At 33.2% G+C, this 20,081-nt stretch overlaps 1 protein-coding gene across 1 annotated transcript in view; it reads right to left on the reverse strand.

The window, feature by feature from the left end:
* LOC111614985 (C3 and PZP-like alpha-2-macroglobulin domain-containing protein 8) overlaps window positions 1–19,776 on the reverse strand; it is a 38,563-nt gene extending 18,787 nt beyond the window's left edge. The window contains exons 1-3 of the mRNA XM_023356356.1: window positions 19,567–19,776; window positions 13,721–13,796; window positions 7,451–7,607 (exon numbers count right to left, since the gene is read on the reverse strand). Coding sequence (XP_023212124.1) covers window positions 7,451–7,607; window positions 13,721–13,796; window positions 19,567–19,696 — 363 coding nt within the window. The 5' untranslated portion in view covers window positions 19,697–19,776. The remainder of the gene's footprint in view (window positions 1–7,450; window positions 7,608–13,720; window positions 13,797–19,566) is intronic.
* Window positions 19,777–20,081: the final 305 nt, after the last annotated feature.

The following is a 20,081-nucleotide window of genomic DNA, read 5'->3' on the forward strand; positions in this document are numbered from 1 at the left end:
AATAAAAAATATCTATAAATTATTCTTACACTTTCAAACATCAATATGAAATTAGAGTTGAAATACTTTTATATACACTGGTCAAAACAATTAGGGGAGCATGTGGCCGCTCTCATTGAGAAATAGCAAAGAATTCCCCCAAAACCTCTATTGTGGGTCTAATTACGAAGTGGACTATAAATTAATGCAATGAACACCTCCAGCAATAGCTGGTGAATTTATTTTGTTGATTCACAAAATGAAGTTGAACAAAGTAATACATAGATGCAGGGAACAGCCCTGAAATAACACAAAACCAAGATCAGGCACATAGCAAAAGCATGCTGGCCTAACGAACACTAACAATCATTTTTATTTAAAGAAAAATAAAAATAAAATAAATATCATCTGCTGGTCTGAACATCCTCCCCCATTGATCTACTAGATCAAAATATATTCAAGGCATTTTATGGCTCACAATTACAGAAAGTTTAAGAACTCAATGGGAGTGAACATAACTTCACAGCAGGGTGTTGCAGGTTCAGCACTGGCCGTTTTAACTTTAGCTACTCGAACCAGACTGTTGGGTCCTGGAGATAGTCTGATTATTTGTCCAAGTTTCCAACATAATGGTGAGGTGTTATCTTCCTTGATGAGCACCAAGTTGTTGAGGCGAAGAATGGGTTTAATGTCTGACCATTTCTTGCGGTGCTGCAGTTTGCTGATATATTCAGTAGACCATCTGTTCCAGAAGTGCTCCATCATTTGTTGAAGATGCTGCCACCTGAAAAGTCTGCCAACAGGTAAGAACAAGAGAGAAGATTTGGGAATAGAGCATAAAGGATGACCAATAAGAAAATGGACAGAGGTTAATGGTTCTAAAGATTATGGATCATCAACAAGGGGCCACAATGGCCTTGAGTTTAGACACGCTTCTATTTGAGACAGCAACATGCAATTCTTCAAAGTTTAGAATAGTTTCACCAATTACTTTCTTTAGATGAGATTTCATGGACTTAATTCCAGACTCCCATAAACCATCAAAATGAAAAGCTCGAAGAGGAATGAATTTCCAATCAAACAAACCCTTCACTGAGTCCATATTCCCTTACAGATTCTTGTACCTTGGGGTCTCAAAAAAATTTCTTTATTTTAGCAGTTGCACCCATGAAGTTAGTGGCATTGTCACTTATCATCTGATGACATTTACCTCTCCTGACAATGAATCTCTTCAGTGCAGAAATAAAGGCAGAGGTAGTCAAACTAGAAACCAATTTCTTGAACAGCCTTGGTGACAAGACAAACAAAAAGGGCAATATACGCCTTGCTAACAGCATTGCTACAACAAAGCCCAATTTAATGAGTCCTGCATAGTCAATTCCAGAGAATTCAAATGGGAAGGCAAGACATACTCTATTCTTAGGCAACTGTCCCATAAGTTGACTATTAGCAGATGCTCTGACCTTGAAACAAGTAATACAAGAATGTAAGACCACCTTCACGCTGTTTCTTTCAGACGGTAACCAGAATTTTCTTCTCAATGATGCTAATACAGATTGGAGGCCAGCATGAAGTAATTGTGTATGTTCTTTCTTATCAGCAATTCAGCAAAATAGTGCTTAGATGGCACAATTATTTGATGCTTTGTATCATATGGAAGATTGGAATTTATAAGTCTTCCTCCAACCCTTAGTAATCCATCTTCATCTATAAAAGGATAGAGGAGTTTCAGTGGACTTGAATTAGGAATATCCTTTCCCTTCCTTAGGCAGCAAAACTCCTCCTCCTATTCTTCCATATACCATTGTATCATTAATACAATGGTAATATGTGCTGTATCAATTTCCTCTACAGTAAGGTGACTGGCAACCTTTCTTTCTGAAATATTTCTATTATGAATAAATCTTAATACATAAGCATATATTCTTTTTAATTTATCCAGAGAGGAATATTTCTTGATAATTTCACTAAGACCAGTAGATTTAGAGCTGACCATGCAATATATGAGGCGTGAGTCTTGCACTCAGGTAATTCATTAGACAATGTGAAGTTTTCAACAGTTGAATCACTAATAAACAGGTATTTTTTGCATAAGAAATTTTGGGCCATTCCACCATAGTTCCAGTGAAGATAATTGGTGTGGAAGCATTCCATGAGTAATCAGATCAGCAGGATTCTCCATAGAAGAAACATGATGCTACCATACAATATTAGTGTAATCCTGAATTTCAGAGACCCTGTTTGCAACAAAGGTTTTCAATTTAACTGGAGATGAACAATGGTAGAATCACACCATAAGTGAATTTGATTCAATTTTACTTAACTTTAATGAAGACAAAACTTTCTTCAGTAAACAAGAGAGTAATAAAGCACCTCATGGCTCTAATCTAGGGAGAGATTGTTGCTTAATGGAAGCCAGTCTAGACTTAGATGTAATTAAAGAAAAAAACTGAATCATTATCACATATGGACTTGATGAACAAACAAGCACCATAAGCTTGTTCTGAAGCATCACAAAAACTATGGAGCTCAACTCTCTTGAGACTGGCAGAATTAATTAATTTTCTGCTAACATGAATATCATTCATAAACTGTATTTAATTAATTAATCTTGGTGCAACTTTTTATTATATTCAAATTTTCTTTCTAGCAAAGTCATTCTTTTCCTGGCTTGTTCAAGGGAATTTCCTATAGTTACCGCTAATCTAAAAGGAAGCCTTACAATAAATCAACCATCAAAATTTCTTTTAGTATTTTCTATAAAATGTTGTTCACAAAACTTGTCCTCCTTAGTCTGAGGAATTTGCTTTTTTCCTCAAGTTCCCGAAATCTTCTAAGTTGATTGTCAAGTAAATCACACTTACTTATACAACTCATGACACTCCTCGAACTAGTAGAACAATAAGTTGGTATTTGACCAGAAATAACATAACCAAAGAGAATGCTGAGCAATGTAGGGTGGCCATAACACTGCATAGTATGACCAGTAATAACATCAAAGAAAATATCAGCATCTAATAACAAATTAATCTCACCTGGTTTATAGAACTCAGGGTCAGCCAATACAATGTTGGATGGTAAGTTCCAACCTTTATAACAGATTAGTGAACTAGGCACTAAACTAGTAATATTATTCAGTACAGCACAGATAACTTTAAATTCAGTGCTATTGTTTCTGGATCTAATTTTTATTAAACAGGTATGCAAAACCTTAGCAGCAGGAATGTCATTGATTCCATTCACTGAAAACTTATTCTTAGTTAATGGTATGACAAGCTTCCTAACCAATGAACCAGAGATACATTTGACTTCCAGAGTCCAAGATTCCATGACACTTGACTAATTTTCCATGTCTGTCAGCAACATCAACTAAAACAGTGGGCAATAATGCACTTGGACTAGTCATATATTTACCCTTTATGCTAGTGTAACTTGATATACCAGAATTAACAGAGTAATGAGTAGGACTGCTCAACTCAATACTGTCAACATGTAATCGTTGATTAGGTTTGCCTTTACAAATAGTACGTCTAGCCTTACACTTTGAAAATGCACGGTTCTCTTTTAAACAACAAAAACAGACATTCTTGCTTCAAAGAAAATTTTTCTTTTCCTCAATTCTACTTGCATTGAATTGTCTACATTCTTGCAGTACATGTTTAGACTTATTACAGTATTTGCAAATTTCACTATACACATTAGTAGTGAATGATTTACCAACAGTTAATTTGGTTTTGTTTTCTTTTATACAATTAGCATTGCTTCTAAATTCAATGATTTCTAGTGCCTGTGCCTTAGCTTCTAGGAAGGTAACTAGTTCTTCCAAATAATTAAATTTATTAGCAGCAGTCTTCAGCTCCCATTTTTGCCTGTCTTGCCACTTTAATCTGTTCAAAACAGTTTCCACAAGAATTATATCATGCAGTGGGATTTCTGGATTCAGTGATTCCAAAGCTCTTTTATTACTAGTTACTTGATTAACAACAATCCACAAAACCTTTCTATAACAGTGGTGTCCTATAACAATCTTCACAAACGTTTTTGACCTCCACTGAGGTCTGCTTCAGGTGGTGACTAAATGGTGTTTCCTCTTGACCGTTGGAACGATGACACCTGAGATGTAAATAATGCGCGTGTCGCGTTTCACCCCTCCACTTATCCCAGTTTGAATTCTTTGAATAAGTATCTCCACGCCTGCGCAATCGTTTCTTCGTCTTTAAAGTTGATGCAGGTGCCCCCAATGTTGGCTTTATAAATCTCCCAGGCCTCCAGGTGATAGATGTGATCAATATGAAATGCCTGTCTGATTATTTTGGTGTTTTGGAAGTCCGCCCGAATTTCAGGGTTGGTAACGTAGGCCAACAAGGCGGTGGTGTGCCTGTTATTTTTAATATCCAATTGATGCTCATGTAACTGTTTTTGTGTTGAGCAGATGGTGGAGCCAATGTAAACTAAGTCTCTATGAAATCTATCGTCCCTGATGGGAATGGAGTATACCCCTGGAGCCCTGTTGAGAGCTATCGCATCCTTGGCATTGCGCAGCAGGTCGTAAATAGTGCCGGTTCTCCTGTACGCAATCTTCGTGCGATTAAGGCAAGCAATCTCCCTGTGTAGGGGGTCTAAATGTTGGTTGAACTGGACAATCGAGTGTCTATCGTTCTTAATGGGTTGGTGGCTGTCATCCAGCCATCAACACAGTAAACATCTTTTGATTGCTTTGCATTCTCTATGCCAGTGGTTCCCAAACTTTATTAGTCTGTGGCACACTTATTTTGCCTGGCGCCCTTGTCAAAATATGTGTACAATGACATAAATCAGGCACAAAAATAAAAACAACTCGTAAGATAAACCTCACAATGTGAAGCTCACATTTATTAAAATTGAATCACAAGAACCATCAAACTAAAATATGAAAAAAAAAAAAAATAATATGAAATAAATGGTGAGAACCTTCAATGACAAGTAAGTTAATGTGATGGGTGAGCTTGCTGATCGCCACACATTTTTTCAAAATGCAGAATAAAGTTTGACACCGCCACTCTCATTTCTCGTCCACATCGATTTTTGAGCGATATTTGCTTTCTATGACAGCTAGAGCTGAAAATCTGGCTTCACATAAATACATTGTCGCAAAGGAAATGAGGATTGTTACAGCTTTTGAACTCAGAGTTGGATATTCATTTTTGATTGATATCCAAAACTCCACTAAATTGAAAAAAGCAAATTTTGTTTTCAGGCTGTTGTCACAAGAAAGTTCAATTAGACTCTCTTCTTCCTGTGAAGTGAATTCTGGTGGAGCTTGAGCACGAAAAGGATCTTGGATCCATGCAAATTTCTTGGCATTGTCTTCCTCAAAGTATGTTGCAAACCAGTCACTGAGCTTTGAGAGGTATTCCTTGAAAAGGAACAGCAAGTCTTGTGAAACAATGACTATATTAAAGGCCATATATTTGTGCAATTCAGGGAAACAATGTTGACCACCATCCTCATTGATTTTCCTTATCCACAACTGCAGCTTTTTCCTAAATGCCGCAACCTTCTCCAAAAGTTTCAAAATATGCATGTTATTGCCTTGCAGAGACAGATTGAAGGAATTCAGCTTGTCAAATATATTGCACAAATATGCTAGTTTCAGCAAAGTACCAGGAATTTTCATGACCTTCTTGTAAAAAAGTGTGAATTTCTTGATGTAGCTTGAATGCACGGGATAAGACGTTGCCATGTGAAAGCCATCATGAACTGTAGTAGTATAGCAGTGATGTGTGTTAAGCTCCCATGTCAATGCATAGCTTTTTAAAAAATCTGGCTTTCAGTGTCCTATTTTTATGTAGTTTACTACATCTATGACACATTCTAATACCAAATTCAATTGAGAGCTCATCAACTTTGATGCAAGTGCTTCCCGATGGATGATACAACGGGTCCACATAGCATGTGGTGCTTTGCTGAGAATAAGACCTGCAATCATCCATAGCAATCAGACATTCATTGAGCTCCATCAGTACATATGCTGATGCACTTTTCCCAATCCAAATCATTTTTGGTTATAAACTTATCAAGCATCTCAAATAAGTCTTGAGCCTTTGCTCTTCCAATGATGATTCTGCAGAACAGGAGGTCTTCAATGATAATATTATCATCCAGGAAGCATACAAAACAAATAAGGTGTGTGTCTTTGTTACTGTCAGTAGCCTCATCAAGTCGCACACCAAATGCCCACCTTTCATTTTCTCTATTAATTGGTCATTGAGATCCAGAGCTATATAATGGATTCTTCAACTAATAGTGTTGTTTGACAAAGGTACCTTTGAAATTAATTTTCCCTCCAATTCTCCCAGCATAATATTAACCATGTCAAAAGCAGCCGGTATAATAAGTTCTTCTGTGATGGTGTGATGTTTTTTGCACTTCATTACTCTGTATGAGACCTTAAAAGATGCTAGCAGTGCATTGCTTGCTACTGAAGCTTGTTTAGTAAACACACTTTTTTCCTTTTGTAAATCTTGCAACATCCTACTAAAGAATTTGCAAGATTTTTCAACCATATTAGAGTGATTGGTCTCAAGATACTGCTTTAGCTTTCTTGGGAGCATACACTTGGGCACTAGAATTTTTAAACAGCACTCACTGTGGTGGTCTCTCTTCATTGTTTACTTCTACTGAAATAAAGCCAAAATTCAAATAGTTATAATTATATTTACGATATTTCAATTTCTTTGCTACCCCAACACATGTCGATGCTTGATCACTCTCACTTGAACTGTCAACTTGCCTATTTAATAAAAATTTTTCCACTTTCCTATGACTATATGAAAATACAAAAGCGACACATTGAAACAAAGCAGGCACTCCTCTAGTAGCGGGGCGTCTTAAAACTGTTTACTTTTCTTCTCAGATGTTTACTCTTCGATTGTTATTTAGGAACTGAACTGGTTCACCAAAGTGATGCTGTATTTATATTAGCCACGCCACCTACTTAGAACTTTTGCGAAACTTTGACAATGTCTGATAGTATGCTATATAAGTCTTCTAGAAAGTTCTACAAGCTATGGGCATGATCTAGTCTAGATAGAAAGTTCCATTAGCTTTGAAGCCCTTGTGGCACTTTTGTTTACTCTTTATGGAGCCTTGGCGCACACTTAGGGAGCCACTGCTCTATGCAATGGAGAAAAGAAAGCACAGAATTGACTTCAAAATAAAAAGGAATATACTTTGTGTACAGACAGAGGTAATAAATATGAACTTAAAGCTTATAAAACACTATTAGTTATCACTCAAAAAAATATGAAAAATATGATCATTTGTACATAAAAAAATTTCTGAAATGTCATAAACATAACCAAAAACCTTATTAGAACAAACCATTATAATGAAATATTTGTTCTGTCAGAAAAGATTCTGTATTAGGCATTAATTTAAAAACAATAAAAGGATAATATTTATAAATATATTAACTTATGAAAAGTTTTACCGTCATATCATAGTGATAAACTGGATGAGCATCTTCAAATGCACCATCATCTTTCTGATGTGAAATTAACCATTTAATTCCACTACAAATAACATTTTCATCAACAAAAATAAATTTATTGGCTTGACAAAATACTTTCATTGTAAATGCTGTTAACCTATAAAAAAAATCCACTTTTAATTGAATAATATTACAAATAAAATAAATTTTTTTAAAGTAAATTTTATGGTACACAAATAAAACAGTTAGAATTTTATTTAAGACAATAAAAGGCAGTTCAAAATCATGTAATTATGACATATTAATAGTAATAATTGTTATGAACTAACAACAATTATTTTTATATACATGCACATTAGGAATAATCTTACTTTCAATTTATTTACAGTTGCTTAACAACACAATAAAACATATTGTAGTGCTTGACAATTAATTACTTTTCAGCTATTTTACTTTTTTTAATACAAACTTTACTAACGAGAAAAATACACCTTTAAAAATCCAGCAAATAAATTTACTAATAAAAACATTTTTGATTGGTTTAACTGATCCTACTCAGTTACGATGAAATAGAAAATAAAACGTAAATTTAAAAAGAAATGATAAACCATAATTCTAAAATAAATACATAACTGAAATCATAGTTGTGAATAATAAATAATTAAAAAAAAACTACAGAAATAAAATAAACAATAAAAAGTGAAAATAGACAAATAAATGTCCCTTAATAAAATTAACTGTCATAAAAAGACCATCATGCGATAGCCAAATTGTCAGCATCTCTATGGCTGATGCAACCAGTTTTTGTGTGCTTTAAAAATTTCCAATCTTTCCAGATATTTCATAGTATTTATATTTGATGTTGGTTTGATGATCGATGCCTGCTCCCATTGCACCTGAATGTCCTGATGTTGTGCGTAAGCTGCCAGTGTCATGCTATCGAGATTTTTATCAATTGTATACTTATGTTGTTTGAGCCGTTATTGTAAGTTGTGCATAGTGGCACCCTTGTAGACCAGTATTGATTTGAAATGTTGGTCGATTAATGGGATGAAGTAAATCCCCATGGCTGAATTATGGTTATACAGTTTTTTATCATTTCTTTTGGTTTTTAAATTTACATTTTATTTTCTATTTCATTGTAACTGAGGAGGATTGGTTAAACCAATATGTTTTTATTAGTAAATTTATTTGCTGGATTTTTAAAGGTGTGTTCTTCTTGTTATTTATTTATCCAGTTGATAGAAAATATATTGATATACCTATGGCTATGCCGGCCTAAACAATATAGGAAACTGGTCCATAAAATATGTAAAGCAAGGGCTAAATTAGATTTTCTTACTCAGTGCCGCCTTAATGGAGTGTTTCCAATGTCTATTTATTGCATACGGTTACCGGTACAATGTAATTCGCTACTCCCACATCTGCAATAGCTGTGCCTCAGAAAAGAGGAAAACCAGATGCCATACATGTGCTCTGTTACATAGCCTGATAAACATGGAAGACATCGTTTATGCACAAGACACAAAACTACTATCTATAGTGAAAGACAGGGTCGTTAATTTATCAATGTGTGTCACAAGAACTTAACATAAATATATACAGAAGCTAAAATGGATCTTCCGCATGCAAAATATTAAACCAAGAGGTGCCAGAAACTCCTAAGTCACAGCACAAGACGACATCGCATCCCTACAATGCATTTTGGATGTCTTAAAATTCAGTCCTCTTTATGCTCCTAACCCTTTGCCATTGCCAAAAACCTTCATACAAGACATTGAATTAATCACTAAAGAAATGAATGACACACGTCAAGATTTTTTTTTGTTGGAAAACCAATTTCCAGATAGCACATGAGAAAAGCAATGATTTGGACATGTGACACTTTCGAGATGTTATACACAAATCATGCCAATGGTTGGAACAAAATAACATAGTTCTGATGAAAGCAGATAAATCAAAAGAAGTAATGTTGCTCAAACGATCAACCTACAATGAGAAATTAAAAGAATATGTTAAAACCACAGAATGCCAGCTAGCACCCATCAACTTTTTAGAATCATTACAGCAAAGGGTTAAAAGATTCACCACCACTCCCTTGGCATGACTTTTACATATGCACAGCTCCATAGTCCATGTACCAAAAACACCAAGAATTTTTGCAATCGCCAAGACACACAAGCCGGGAAATCAAATACGTCCAGTGATTGAGAAATGTAATTCTCCAACATTTCTTAAAGCTTATAAAACACTATTAGTTATCACTCAAAAAAATATGAAAAATATGATCATTTGTACATAAAAAAATTTCTGAAATGTCATAAACATAACCAAAAACCTTATTAGAACAAACCATTATAATGAAATATTTGTTCTGTCAGAAAAGATTCTGTNCACAAGCCGGGAAATCAAATACGTCCAGTGATTGAGAAATGTAATTCTCCAACATTTTTGATCGAAAAACAGCTGGTCAAATTCTATCATGCTAAGGCTACTTACCATCCACTTTCAGTTAACAACTCGCTGCAAGTGATAGAACATCTGAATACCATTTCTCTGGTGGACAAGGAATACATGACGGTCTTGGACTTCAAATCGATGTATTCATCTATAAAAATACCTCCTTGTTTTTATGCTATAAGCGACTTCCTGTTTACAAACATCATGATGCACAAAAGCATCACAATCATATACCGGAGCTAGCAAATCTTGTATCTTATACATCATTCTTTGAATTTGAGAACAAAGTATACTTACAAGGAAGAAGAGTACCCATGGGCAGTCCACATCAACAATACTTTGTGAGCGGGTGATGCAACAATTAGAAAACAAAATTCTACCCAAATTCCAACACCTTATTATCTTATATGCTAGATATGTTGATGATATCTTCATCTTGTGGCAGAGAAAACCAAACCTGCAGCAATTTTTAAAAGAGATCAATGATAAACTCTACGGATTATTCCTACAATTAGACCAGGAGAGTGAAACAACTATAAACTTATTAGACATTTCCATCTCTTGCAAAAATAGCAAAATTTGGACCAAGGTATACAGGAAACCTTGTTTTCAACTCATTTCAATTCCGCATAACTCTGTGGATCCTCTCCAAATCAGATTGGCAGCCTTCAGATCCTTGATAAGAAGGGCATATACACATTGTACCAGCATAAGTGACACCATAACAGAGCTGAATTATGTCTTAAAGATTGCAGAACAACAGGGTTATCCAATAGAAATGATTCAAAAGTTAATTGCAATGTTTCAAACAGCAAAACATCAGAATGCATCAGGGGTCCAGAAACAAAGAGTGGTTTTTAATTATTTTCCCTTTTTAAGAGGAATACATAGGAAAGCGGCCAGAGCTAAAAATCTCCAGGTTGTATATCGACGCAACCCAATGATATTCAGAATTTTAAGAAATGATAAAAAACCATATAACCATAATTTGGCTGTGAAGAATTACTCCATCCCATTAATCAACCAATGTTTCAAATCAAAACTGGCCTACGTGGTGCCACTATGCGCAACTTACAACAACAGCTCAAACAACATAAGTATACAATTGATAAAAATCTCGATAGCATGACACTGGCAGCTTACACACACCATCAGGACATTCATGTGCAATGGGAGCAGGCATCGATCATCAAACCAACATCAAATATAAATACTATGAAATATCTGGAAAGATTGGAAATTTTTAAAGCATACAAAAACCAGTTGCATCAAACATAATAGAGACGCTGACTACCGCATGGCAGTCTTTTCATAAAAGTTAATTTTATTAAGGAACATTTATTCGTCTATTTTCACTTTTCATTGTTTATTTCATTTCTGTATTTTTTTATTATTATTTATTATTCACAACTATGATTTCAGTTATGTATTTATTTTAGAATTATGGTTCATCATTTATTTTTAAATTTACACTTTATTTTCTATTTCATCTTAACTGAGGAGGATTGGTTAAACCAGGGGTGGCCAACCTTTTTGGGAAGAGTGCCACTATCTGAAAAAAACTTATGCATGTCACTTCCAACTTTTCCAACATACTAAAAAATATAAAAAGTGAAAAAATGTTATTTATAGGCTGATTATGGGATTTTTATGCAAATAGCACTTTTTTTCATGTAAGTCTGAGTAGTGAAAATTTAAAAATATAATATAATAAATAAAACAAAAATACAAACAAGTTTTATTGTTAATAAACATTTTTAAAGGTTCAGTCAGTTAGATTATGTATAAAATAAAAATGAATAACATGAAACATTTAATTCTAAGTAATATGGCTTTTGAATTTATAGTTTTTTTTTACCAAGTCATCTACATTAGGATTAGGTTTTGAAGATGCTAACAAAATTAGGTGTTTTAGGTGCATATCAGTTAATTTTGAACGATATTTTATTTCATTATGTTCATAATAGAAAACATTTGTTCACATACATATGTTGATTCAAACCTACAACAATAACTGACAGCCAAATCGTGTAAATTTGGAAAATTGCTTGTTGGTACAAATTTCAAAAATTCAATATAATTTGGATCACTTGCAGTTAAAATAAGTTGTTTTTCAGTGTAGTGTGATGCTGTAGGTCAATAATTTCGATTTGGATTTCAGGTGGGTAACAATTTTTTATTATCTCCTCTCTGTCAGAATAGGGTTTCTTCTTGTGGGCTAACAACAGAGAAAGTTCATAAGGAGCCTTCACCATAGTTTCTATAGGTGCCAAAGCAAGGCAACTCAAACCATTGGACTCGTCCCATGACCATGCTGTCTTACTGCATCGTTGTACTGGTGTCAAGTAGTGCCGCTTTTCAGCGCTGTTCTATTCAGTAGCATATAAGTAGGGTTTTTATGGATTTTGACAAAGTTCCTGAAGACAACATTATTATTTTTTCAAATTTTTAAATTTTTCATTAAACCGATCAAAAATGTTTTTAGTAGCAAATTTATTTTCTGGATTTTTAAAAGTGTGTTTTTCTTATCTATTTATCCAATTGATAGAAAACATATTGATAAACTTTACTAACACAAACTACACAGAAACACTAAGTGATTATAAATATGGTATATGATATTTAGAGTATCATTTCCAGCACATTCAACAGCTTCCAAGGCTGGAAAAGAAGAGATTTGTGTTGGGTGACTGACTGACCCATGAAAGCTTGAGGATGCCTTGTGATGTCAGCCAATTCTGGGTCTTTTTGGCAGTGTGAGATAGAGCTCCATTTTCCATAAACAGAATGGATGTTTTATCCATTGGCCCATTTGAGAATATTGGATGATGAATGTGGCAATGTGTTTTTCAGAGTGTATTGCCCCATTCATTTGCTGACATTCAGGGTGTCTATTTACTTATGAGTTGTCTGTGTATATTCAGAACAAGGAGGAAAAAATCCAGCCCATAAGATATTTAAATATCATATCCCCTGAGCCACTGTTGCTCAATATATTAAATACAGTGTTATAACTTACTTCCAATTTAAGATGTACTTTTTCATGTTTCTAAATTGAAATTCAAAATACTATAATCATTTCTGGAGAAGCAAGCAAGCATAAACTGTATACAAACAATTTAAAAAATAGAAATATTCAAACTTAAGTTTCTACAGTTAAACAGATAGAAAAAAGATGCATGTAGACTCATCCACTGAAGGTCATGCCACAAAAAGTAGTCTCACAATATTCCTAAAAAAAATGGCTTCAAAACCAGCTTCAAAAGAAATTCTATTACACCCTTTATCAGTGTAATAGAATTTCTTCATATTGTAATTTTCTTTAATATATTCTTTTAAATTATAATTTACTTTCTCTGAAAAATTCTCTTTTCAAAAGTGAGAGTATTCTTACATTCAAAATAATATATTTTAAAACAAATAGGAAAATTTTGGAGGAAATAATGAACAAATGAAAATATAATGTTACACTATGTAAAGTTTTTAAATATTTTCTATTTGTTTCTATTCCTATTTAAATTTAAAAAATACCATATGAAAACTTGTTTTGAGAATAAATCAAAACTATATCTTTTGAATTCACATAGAATTATCTATTTTCTCAATCAAAAGTTAAATCTATTCTAAAAGATTAATTTATAGTTGTATAATTGACACTAGTTCAATAAATATGAGTTCATTTTCACCTTAACATCCCTTTATACAAATAATGTTTACTTAAAAGAATTTCACATTTGCAATTTCTTTATTGATTGTTGTTACAAATAATTTTAATTTTTAATCATTTTAGATATTATTGGAATTACTTACCAAGTACTGGATGGTGTTTGAATCCAAGCACCATAAGAACCATCTTCTTTTCTATAAGTAAGTTGACGATTATAACCTAAAATTCAAAAATGTAAAAAAGTGTACAGTTGAATAAAAACATTATTATAACATAACAATCAATATATTACTGTTTCTATCATAAAAATAATGACACCGTCTGATGAATCTAATACCATATTTTTGCACAAATAAGAGCATGATTTTATGTTAAAATCACTTGTTTTCATGTTTGTTGAAACATGTCCTTCTTCACTTATAAGAGCAATGAGCAAATGAAATGTACAGTATTTGTACTAATGTAATACATTGACAAAAATAAAAAGCCAAATAAAATGCTTCCAATACAATAAAAGTTTTAAAAAATAGATTTTTCTTTTTTGGTATTTTATGGAATATAGGCCTAGTGCCAATTTTGCTACCATCTATAAGAGCATGCTCTTATATGTGCAAAATATGATGATAAAATACACTTTGTCTGTACATTGCTATCTCTATTGCTTATTGTTTTTTATTCATGAAATATGCATTTATATAGCAACCATGTTTGAATTCAAGATTTTCTTAATTCATTAAATTGTAACAGTAAAGTTAAATCATTAAATTTATATTTTATTAAATTCATTACATATTACTGCTCCAGCTAAAAATTGATGTGTATATATACTGTATTTACTCACATATAAGATGAGGTTTTTATCCATTTTTCACTGCTTCAAAAACCTAGATTATCCTATATGTGTGAGTGAAGGATTCCTTTTGTTTTTGTATAACTTTTGTAAACTATGTATTTGCATATTTTACCGGATTCTCACCTTCTGACGTTTAAAAACAAAAGTATTTTATCTGGGTCGTTTGAATCATTTTTGTATATTGACAGGATTAAAGATGAATAGCAATAGGAAAAGCAAAGCTTTTGAATTGAATTCCAAAATTACACAGGAGCCCAATATAAGTTTTAATCCATTCCCATGTGAAAACAGATGATTATTTGGAAATTTGAAGAAACTCATAAGTGTAATTGACGAAGAGTGAATTTGACTGTTAAGAATTGGCAAAAAAAGGTTCCCAATTGTCCAGCTTTACGTGAACAAATTATGTTGTCGATTTTACAAGATTTTTCCTTTAAGTTTAAGATGCCAGTAATTTTTGTGGGACAATGTGTGCATTTATGCGCATTTGATATTTTATTTGAAATAAAATTAGAATTGTATTAATAAATCAAATTTTCTTTATTTCAGTCTGTAAAGTCACACCTTGTCATATATGCGAGATTGTTTTATATTCAAGTAAATATGGTGTATATATATATATATACATATAAAAGGGAAAGGTTAAGGGAACAGCATGTTGCTACAAGAAACATGACATCAAATCTGAGTGAGTAATCCTGCAAATTTTTCAGGAGCAATCTGTCAAGAATATGTCAAGCTCTGTCCCTCACCATCTGGCCACCCCCATTGTGGGTCTAGCTGAACTCATGACAGACATAAAGAAAAGGCCTTCTTCCTTTTTCCCTGCCTTAGCCCTCCTAACCACAGAATATTAGATCCAAGTGCCTTGTGTTCTGTGGTTAGGAGGGCTAAGGCAGGGAAAAAGGAAGAAGGCCTTTTCTTTATGTCTGTCATGAGTTCAGCTAGACCCACAATGTAGAACATTAGACTTGGGTACACCCAAGTCTAATGTTCTACATTCAACTTCTACATTCAGCCAGAGAACTTCCATTCCTGAAGCACCTTGAAATATTAGAAATATATAAAGCATATAAGAAAAATATTGCAATTAATTTTATAGATACTGACACCCTACATCAGGCCTAACGATCTTTATTTGAGATTCCATTTTAATTTTTCTATATCACTGTAGCAATGACCAGACAATGTTTCACCATCATTTAAAGATTGATGTTTGATGTTATGTTCTATTTTATTTCTAAAACATTTATTTACCAGTAAATCTAAATATATAAAATTATTTGTCCTGACTGACTGAATGATTGATTCATCATCACCCAGAGCAAACCACTGAACCTAAAGAAGTGAAATTTTGTACACAGTTAGGGTACGTCATGAAAACACACACTAAGAAGGAATTTTTCGAAATTCCCCCATGGGGGAGAGGAAGAGAATTAAGGTATAACCTGAAGAATGGCTTCTACTGTACTATGTGGGTAGCCTGAGGTATGACTTCGTCATACCTCTTTTTGATAGGCAACAGATTGGTGAGAACTGCCCACTGGTCAGTGGATGGCTTGTTTATGGTTTTTTTTCTATCCCGGAAAGTCGGAATTTCTTTTGTCAGGTCGAGTGGAGGAGGTGAGAGGGGTCGTCGATATGACGTGTGAGTGATACTTGAAGTAAAGACGACGTTTATCAACAAAACAAACATTTATTTAGACGATAACATAACTAACATATATACATTGAGCTTATCTCGAGCGGACACGCAGAAGTGGAGGGAAACGCTCCGAGAGAGAGTTTACATTAATGCTTGCCATACCTCTACGAGGAGGGGATCAGACGATTGGACGTTTTCTAACCGGATTGGACAAGTTGTCTTGAGGAACGGACAACGGCGATGAGGATTGGCACGGGTTTTCAGCGATCACGAACAGTGATGACGGACAGTGTTCATGGATGGCAACGACAGATCCCTTTTTCTCGTCATCGCCCCTCTTTTATACCTTTCGTCACATTACTGGGTTTTGCCAATCGCCGATTTTTAAGATAAGTTCCTCATGAATCATTTTTCGGGTTCCTGAGAGATAGGAAATGGCTCCATGGGAAGGAAATGTGTATATCCTTTTTCGTAAAATTTCGAAAAATGAAGTTTTTCCTTGTTTAATAAAGATATTTAATAAAGATATTTAATTTAATTTGAGCTTCTTTATTTAATTTTATTTTATTCGGTCCGACCCTCGCAACTATTTTAGATGTAATTTTTTATTTTTAACTATGTTTTAGTAGCGTACACCAAGAGAATGCACACTAAGAAGGGGTGTGATTTTTTGTTTTCAATTATGTTTAGTTTTCATTGAGTACTTAGGTGTATTAACTTGATAGCATTTCAGACATTGTTATAAATATTTTTATATATTTTGATTTTGTAACCAAATGTTCAAACCGTTTTAAATTTGAATTTGTTATTGCATATTGGTTTGATTATAGAAAGATTGTAAACGTTCCAGAAAATTGATCAAATTGAAAATAGTTTGTTTGATTCTCAGCAATTCTCATCATTCTCAGTGGTAGGTGTTATATAACAATTACTATGGTTGTTGAAATACCGAATATAAATGGGGTTTGCTTGCAAAATCCGCACAAGCAAAGTTGCGAGTAACAGCTAGTTTTACATATTAAACCAAACTCCAGTAAGTAATATGTGTTTTGTTAGTGATTATCCAGTTTTTTGTGTTCATTATATTATGAAGTATAAGTATTCCCTCTGAAACAAAATTATAAATTATCAAATTTAATGACTTGAGTATGCCTTTTAAACTTTAGGTAATGAATATATGTACAGGGTGTTCCTCTCAAGCCTCTCTAATTTTGTGAATTAATTAAGAAAAGAAACTCAAGTACAGTACTGTAGACAATGGGAAACAAAAAGTGCATATGAAAAAGTTTGTAACTACATTAACAGTATATTTCCACATGTGCGCCTATTCTGGCACATATAATGATACCCAATCTGTACTAAATTTCAGCCCATGTTTAAGCCAGCATGTCAGGAATCACATTATTAATTGCATCCACAATTCTTGTATGCAAGGCTCTTATGTCTGGCACTTTTCTATCATACATATGATCCTTGACAATCCCACAAAGGAGGAGTTCAAAGGGGGTAATGTCAGAAATAGGTCAAGAAATTGGATTGCATCAACCAGTCCAATGATCTAGACTAGTATTTCTCAAACTTTTTCTCATCACAGACCAGTAAAATTATGGATAATTCTATGTGGACCGATAATTATGTGCATCTATGAATTATGCTTATTTATTACACTTATCTATGATAATCTAGATTTATTGTAAGTAACAAAATATATACAGTAATTCTAGGTTACTTTTTAAATGTCATTCAAAATCAACTGCATCAGTATCAGTGTGGTCAAATATTTTTCTGTGGACCAGTAAAACTTTTTGCAGACCAACGGGTGAAAAACACTGATCTAGACCACATGGTAACAGAGATCCAGATCATCACCACATGGTCCTTTCAAGCATATGCATATGAAACTTGGAATATTGGCAAACATTCTCTGATACATATACCTGAACAAATGGATTTTACAGAATAGTTTAAAACTATGGGGTTCACCATGTATTTCCAGGTGCAGGAGTGCACCCAAAAGAATCATCCTGTATTTTTTTAAATCAATGAATTGTTTAGTCAAATAACAAAATGATACCTAATTTATTCATATTTGTAATGCCCATACTGCACATATGTAGTGCTCCGCCACTTATTGGTGGTTGTTTAGTGAAGTGTATGTATATATTATTTATATATATAATTATCCTTTGTACTTAGTTCACATTAGTTTTATTATGTTCATTATTGTATCAAGTTTTCTTTTGTTTTTCTTTGTTTGTTTTGTTGTTCGTGTTTGACACGTGTCTTTCTCACTCCGTACCTTCTTTTCATGGTGTGTGTAGACGGATCTTTTGATTGGTTACCAAAGAGATCACATGGGAGCAGCAAGAATGGGTATAAATAGCAGGTCCAGATGTGAAACAGCATCTTTTTGTGTAGGCGCCATTGAGGAATATCAGGAAAGTACTGGTTTAAGAAGAGAAGACCCGTTCAGCCATTGGAGAAGGGAAAGGGAATAGAATCCAATTCCATCTGTGGTGTATAAGAAAATAACAGAGTGTATAGAGTCAATAAAGAAGTTAGAGCACCTGAGGTATCATCACAAACAATTATTTTGTCTCCAAATGCGATAGCTGTCGGTTAGAGATTATTGTTTAAGCATTGGATTTCCGTGAGAAGGTTGTTCTCATTTTAACTTCCATGTTAATGTAAAACTAGTGCAAACCTTGTTATGTGTTAAGGAAGGAAGAAGGAGAGTGAAGGTATGAGTGTTATGTGTAATTGGAACATGTGACTACATTTTTTTTTTTTTTTTACATTTAGTGGAGCACTCCCTCTGACCTGTAGCATTAAATGCTACTGGCTTGAGGTACTCCTCTTTTAATTAACCCTGCTTCGCATATGCTTTGCAGTGAGCATTTTGCTTTTCTCAGAACATGTGACTATGTAAAGGAGTTTTTCAGAAAAGTTCACATGAACCCTCAGTTTGCTGAGCACGTAATTGTTATAAATAAAGGTAAATCTGTAAGCCGACTGTTTGTTTGTTGTAGACTTGTTGACCTCGGTCTAGCTAATACCAAATCACATACTTACCATGCGTATAATAGTATGCTCTTATAGATGCAGCAAAATCAGCATTACATTTCCATAAAGTATCTAAAAATCTCAATATTTAGAAGAATTTGTATAGTATCAGAAGCATATTTTATTTTGGCTTTTTATTTTTAATAATAGTTACTACAGAGAAGTTACTGAATAATTACTGTATCAGTATGTTTACATTAATTTAGATTGATACAGCATTGCAGTGCTCTTATAAACCAAAACAAGCTGGCACATATAAGAGCATACTCTTATAAGTGAAGTATGACATGGTTTCAAAAACATGAAAACAAGCAATTTTCTAATATAAGAGCATTAGAAATATAAACATTTTGAAAATGTCTATATACACAAATAATTTATAGATTTATAGAAAAATATATAAATAATTTATTATAAAAATTTTTTACCTTCTCTAATGAAGTTATAAATTTTTCCTTCTCGTTCAGGTGTCACATCTCCTTTAACTTTTAAAAATCGCAATGTGTACAAAGTTGGACCCATGTACATCATGTTCTGTTCTCCACAGCCAACAGGCATCCGAATTAAAGTCTCAGGATCATGAATCACAGTTTCGACTGTTGGGCCATATTCAGTACCTGTAATATATTTTTAATTATATTGATAATAATTTAATTAATATAATTAATTAAATTTTTATTAATATTTTTGCTTATTTTTTCATACTCTCAGATAATGAAAAAATAATTATTAAAAGCTCAATTAACATTTGTAAAAAATTATTGAATCAATAAGTATTGTTTTATAAAAAATTTATTTATTCAAATTTTAAACATTATAAAATTAATGCAATCTGTTTTAAATATGACAATGAGTTAGTTTTATGATAAATATTTATAACTAAGAATTAAAATCTAATATTCTAAATAGAATCAAAATATTTATTCATATGCTCTTATGACTG

Source organism: Centruroides sculpturatus, unplaced genomic scaffold (genome assembly GCF_000671375.1).
Source record: "Centruroides sculpturatus isolate CEXI.00-Female unplaced genomic scaffold, Cexi_2.0 scaffold2012, whole genome shotgun sequence".
In the NCBI taxonomy this organism is placed as follows: domain Eukaryota; kingdom Metazoa; phylum Arthropoda; class Arachnida; order Scorpiones; family Buthidae; genus Centruroides; species Centruroides sculpturatus.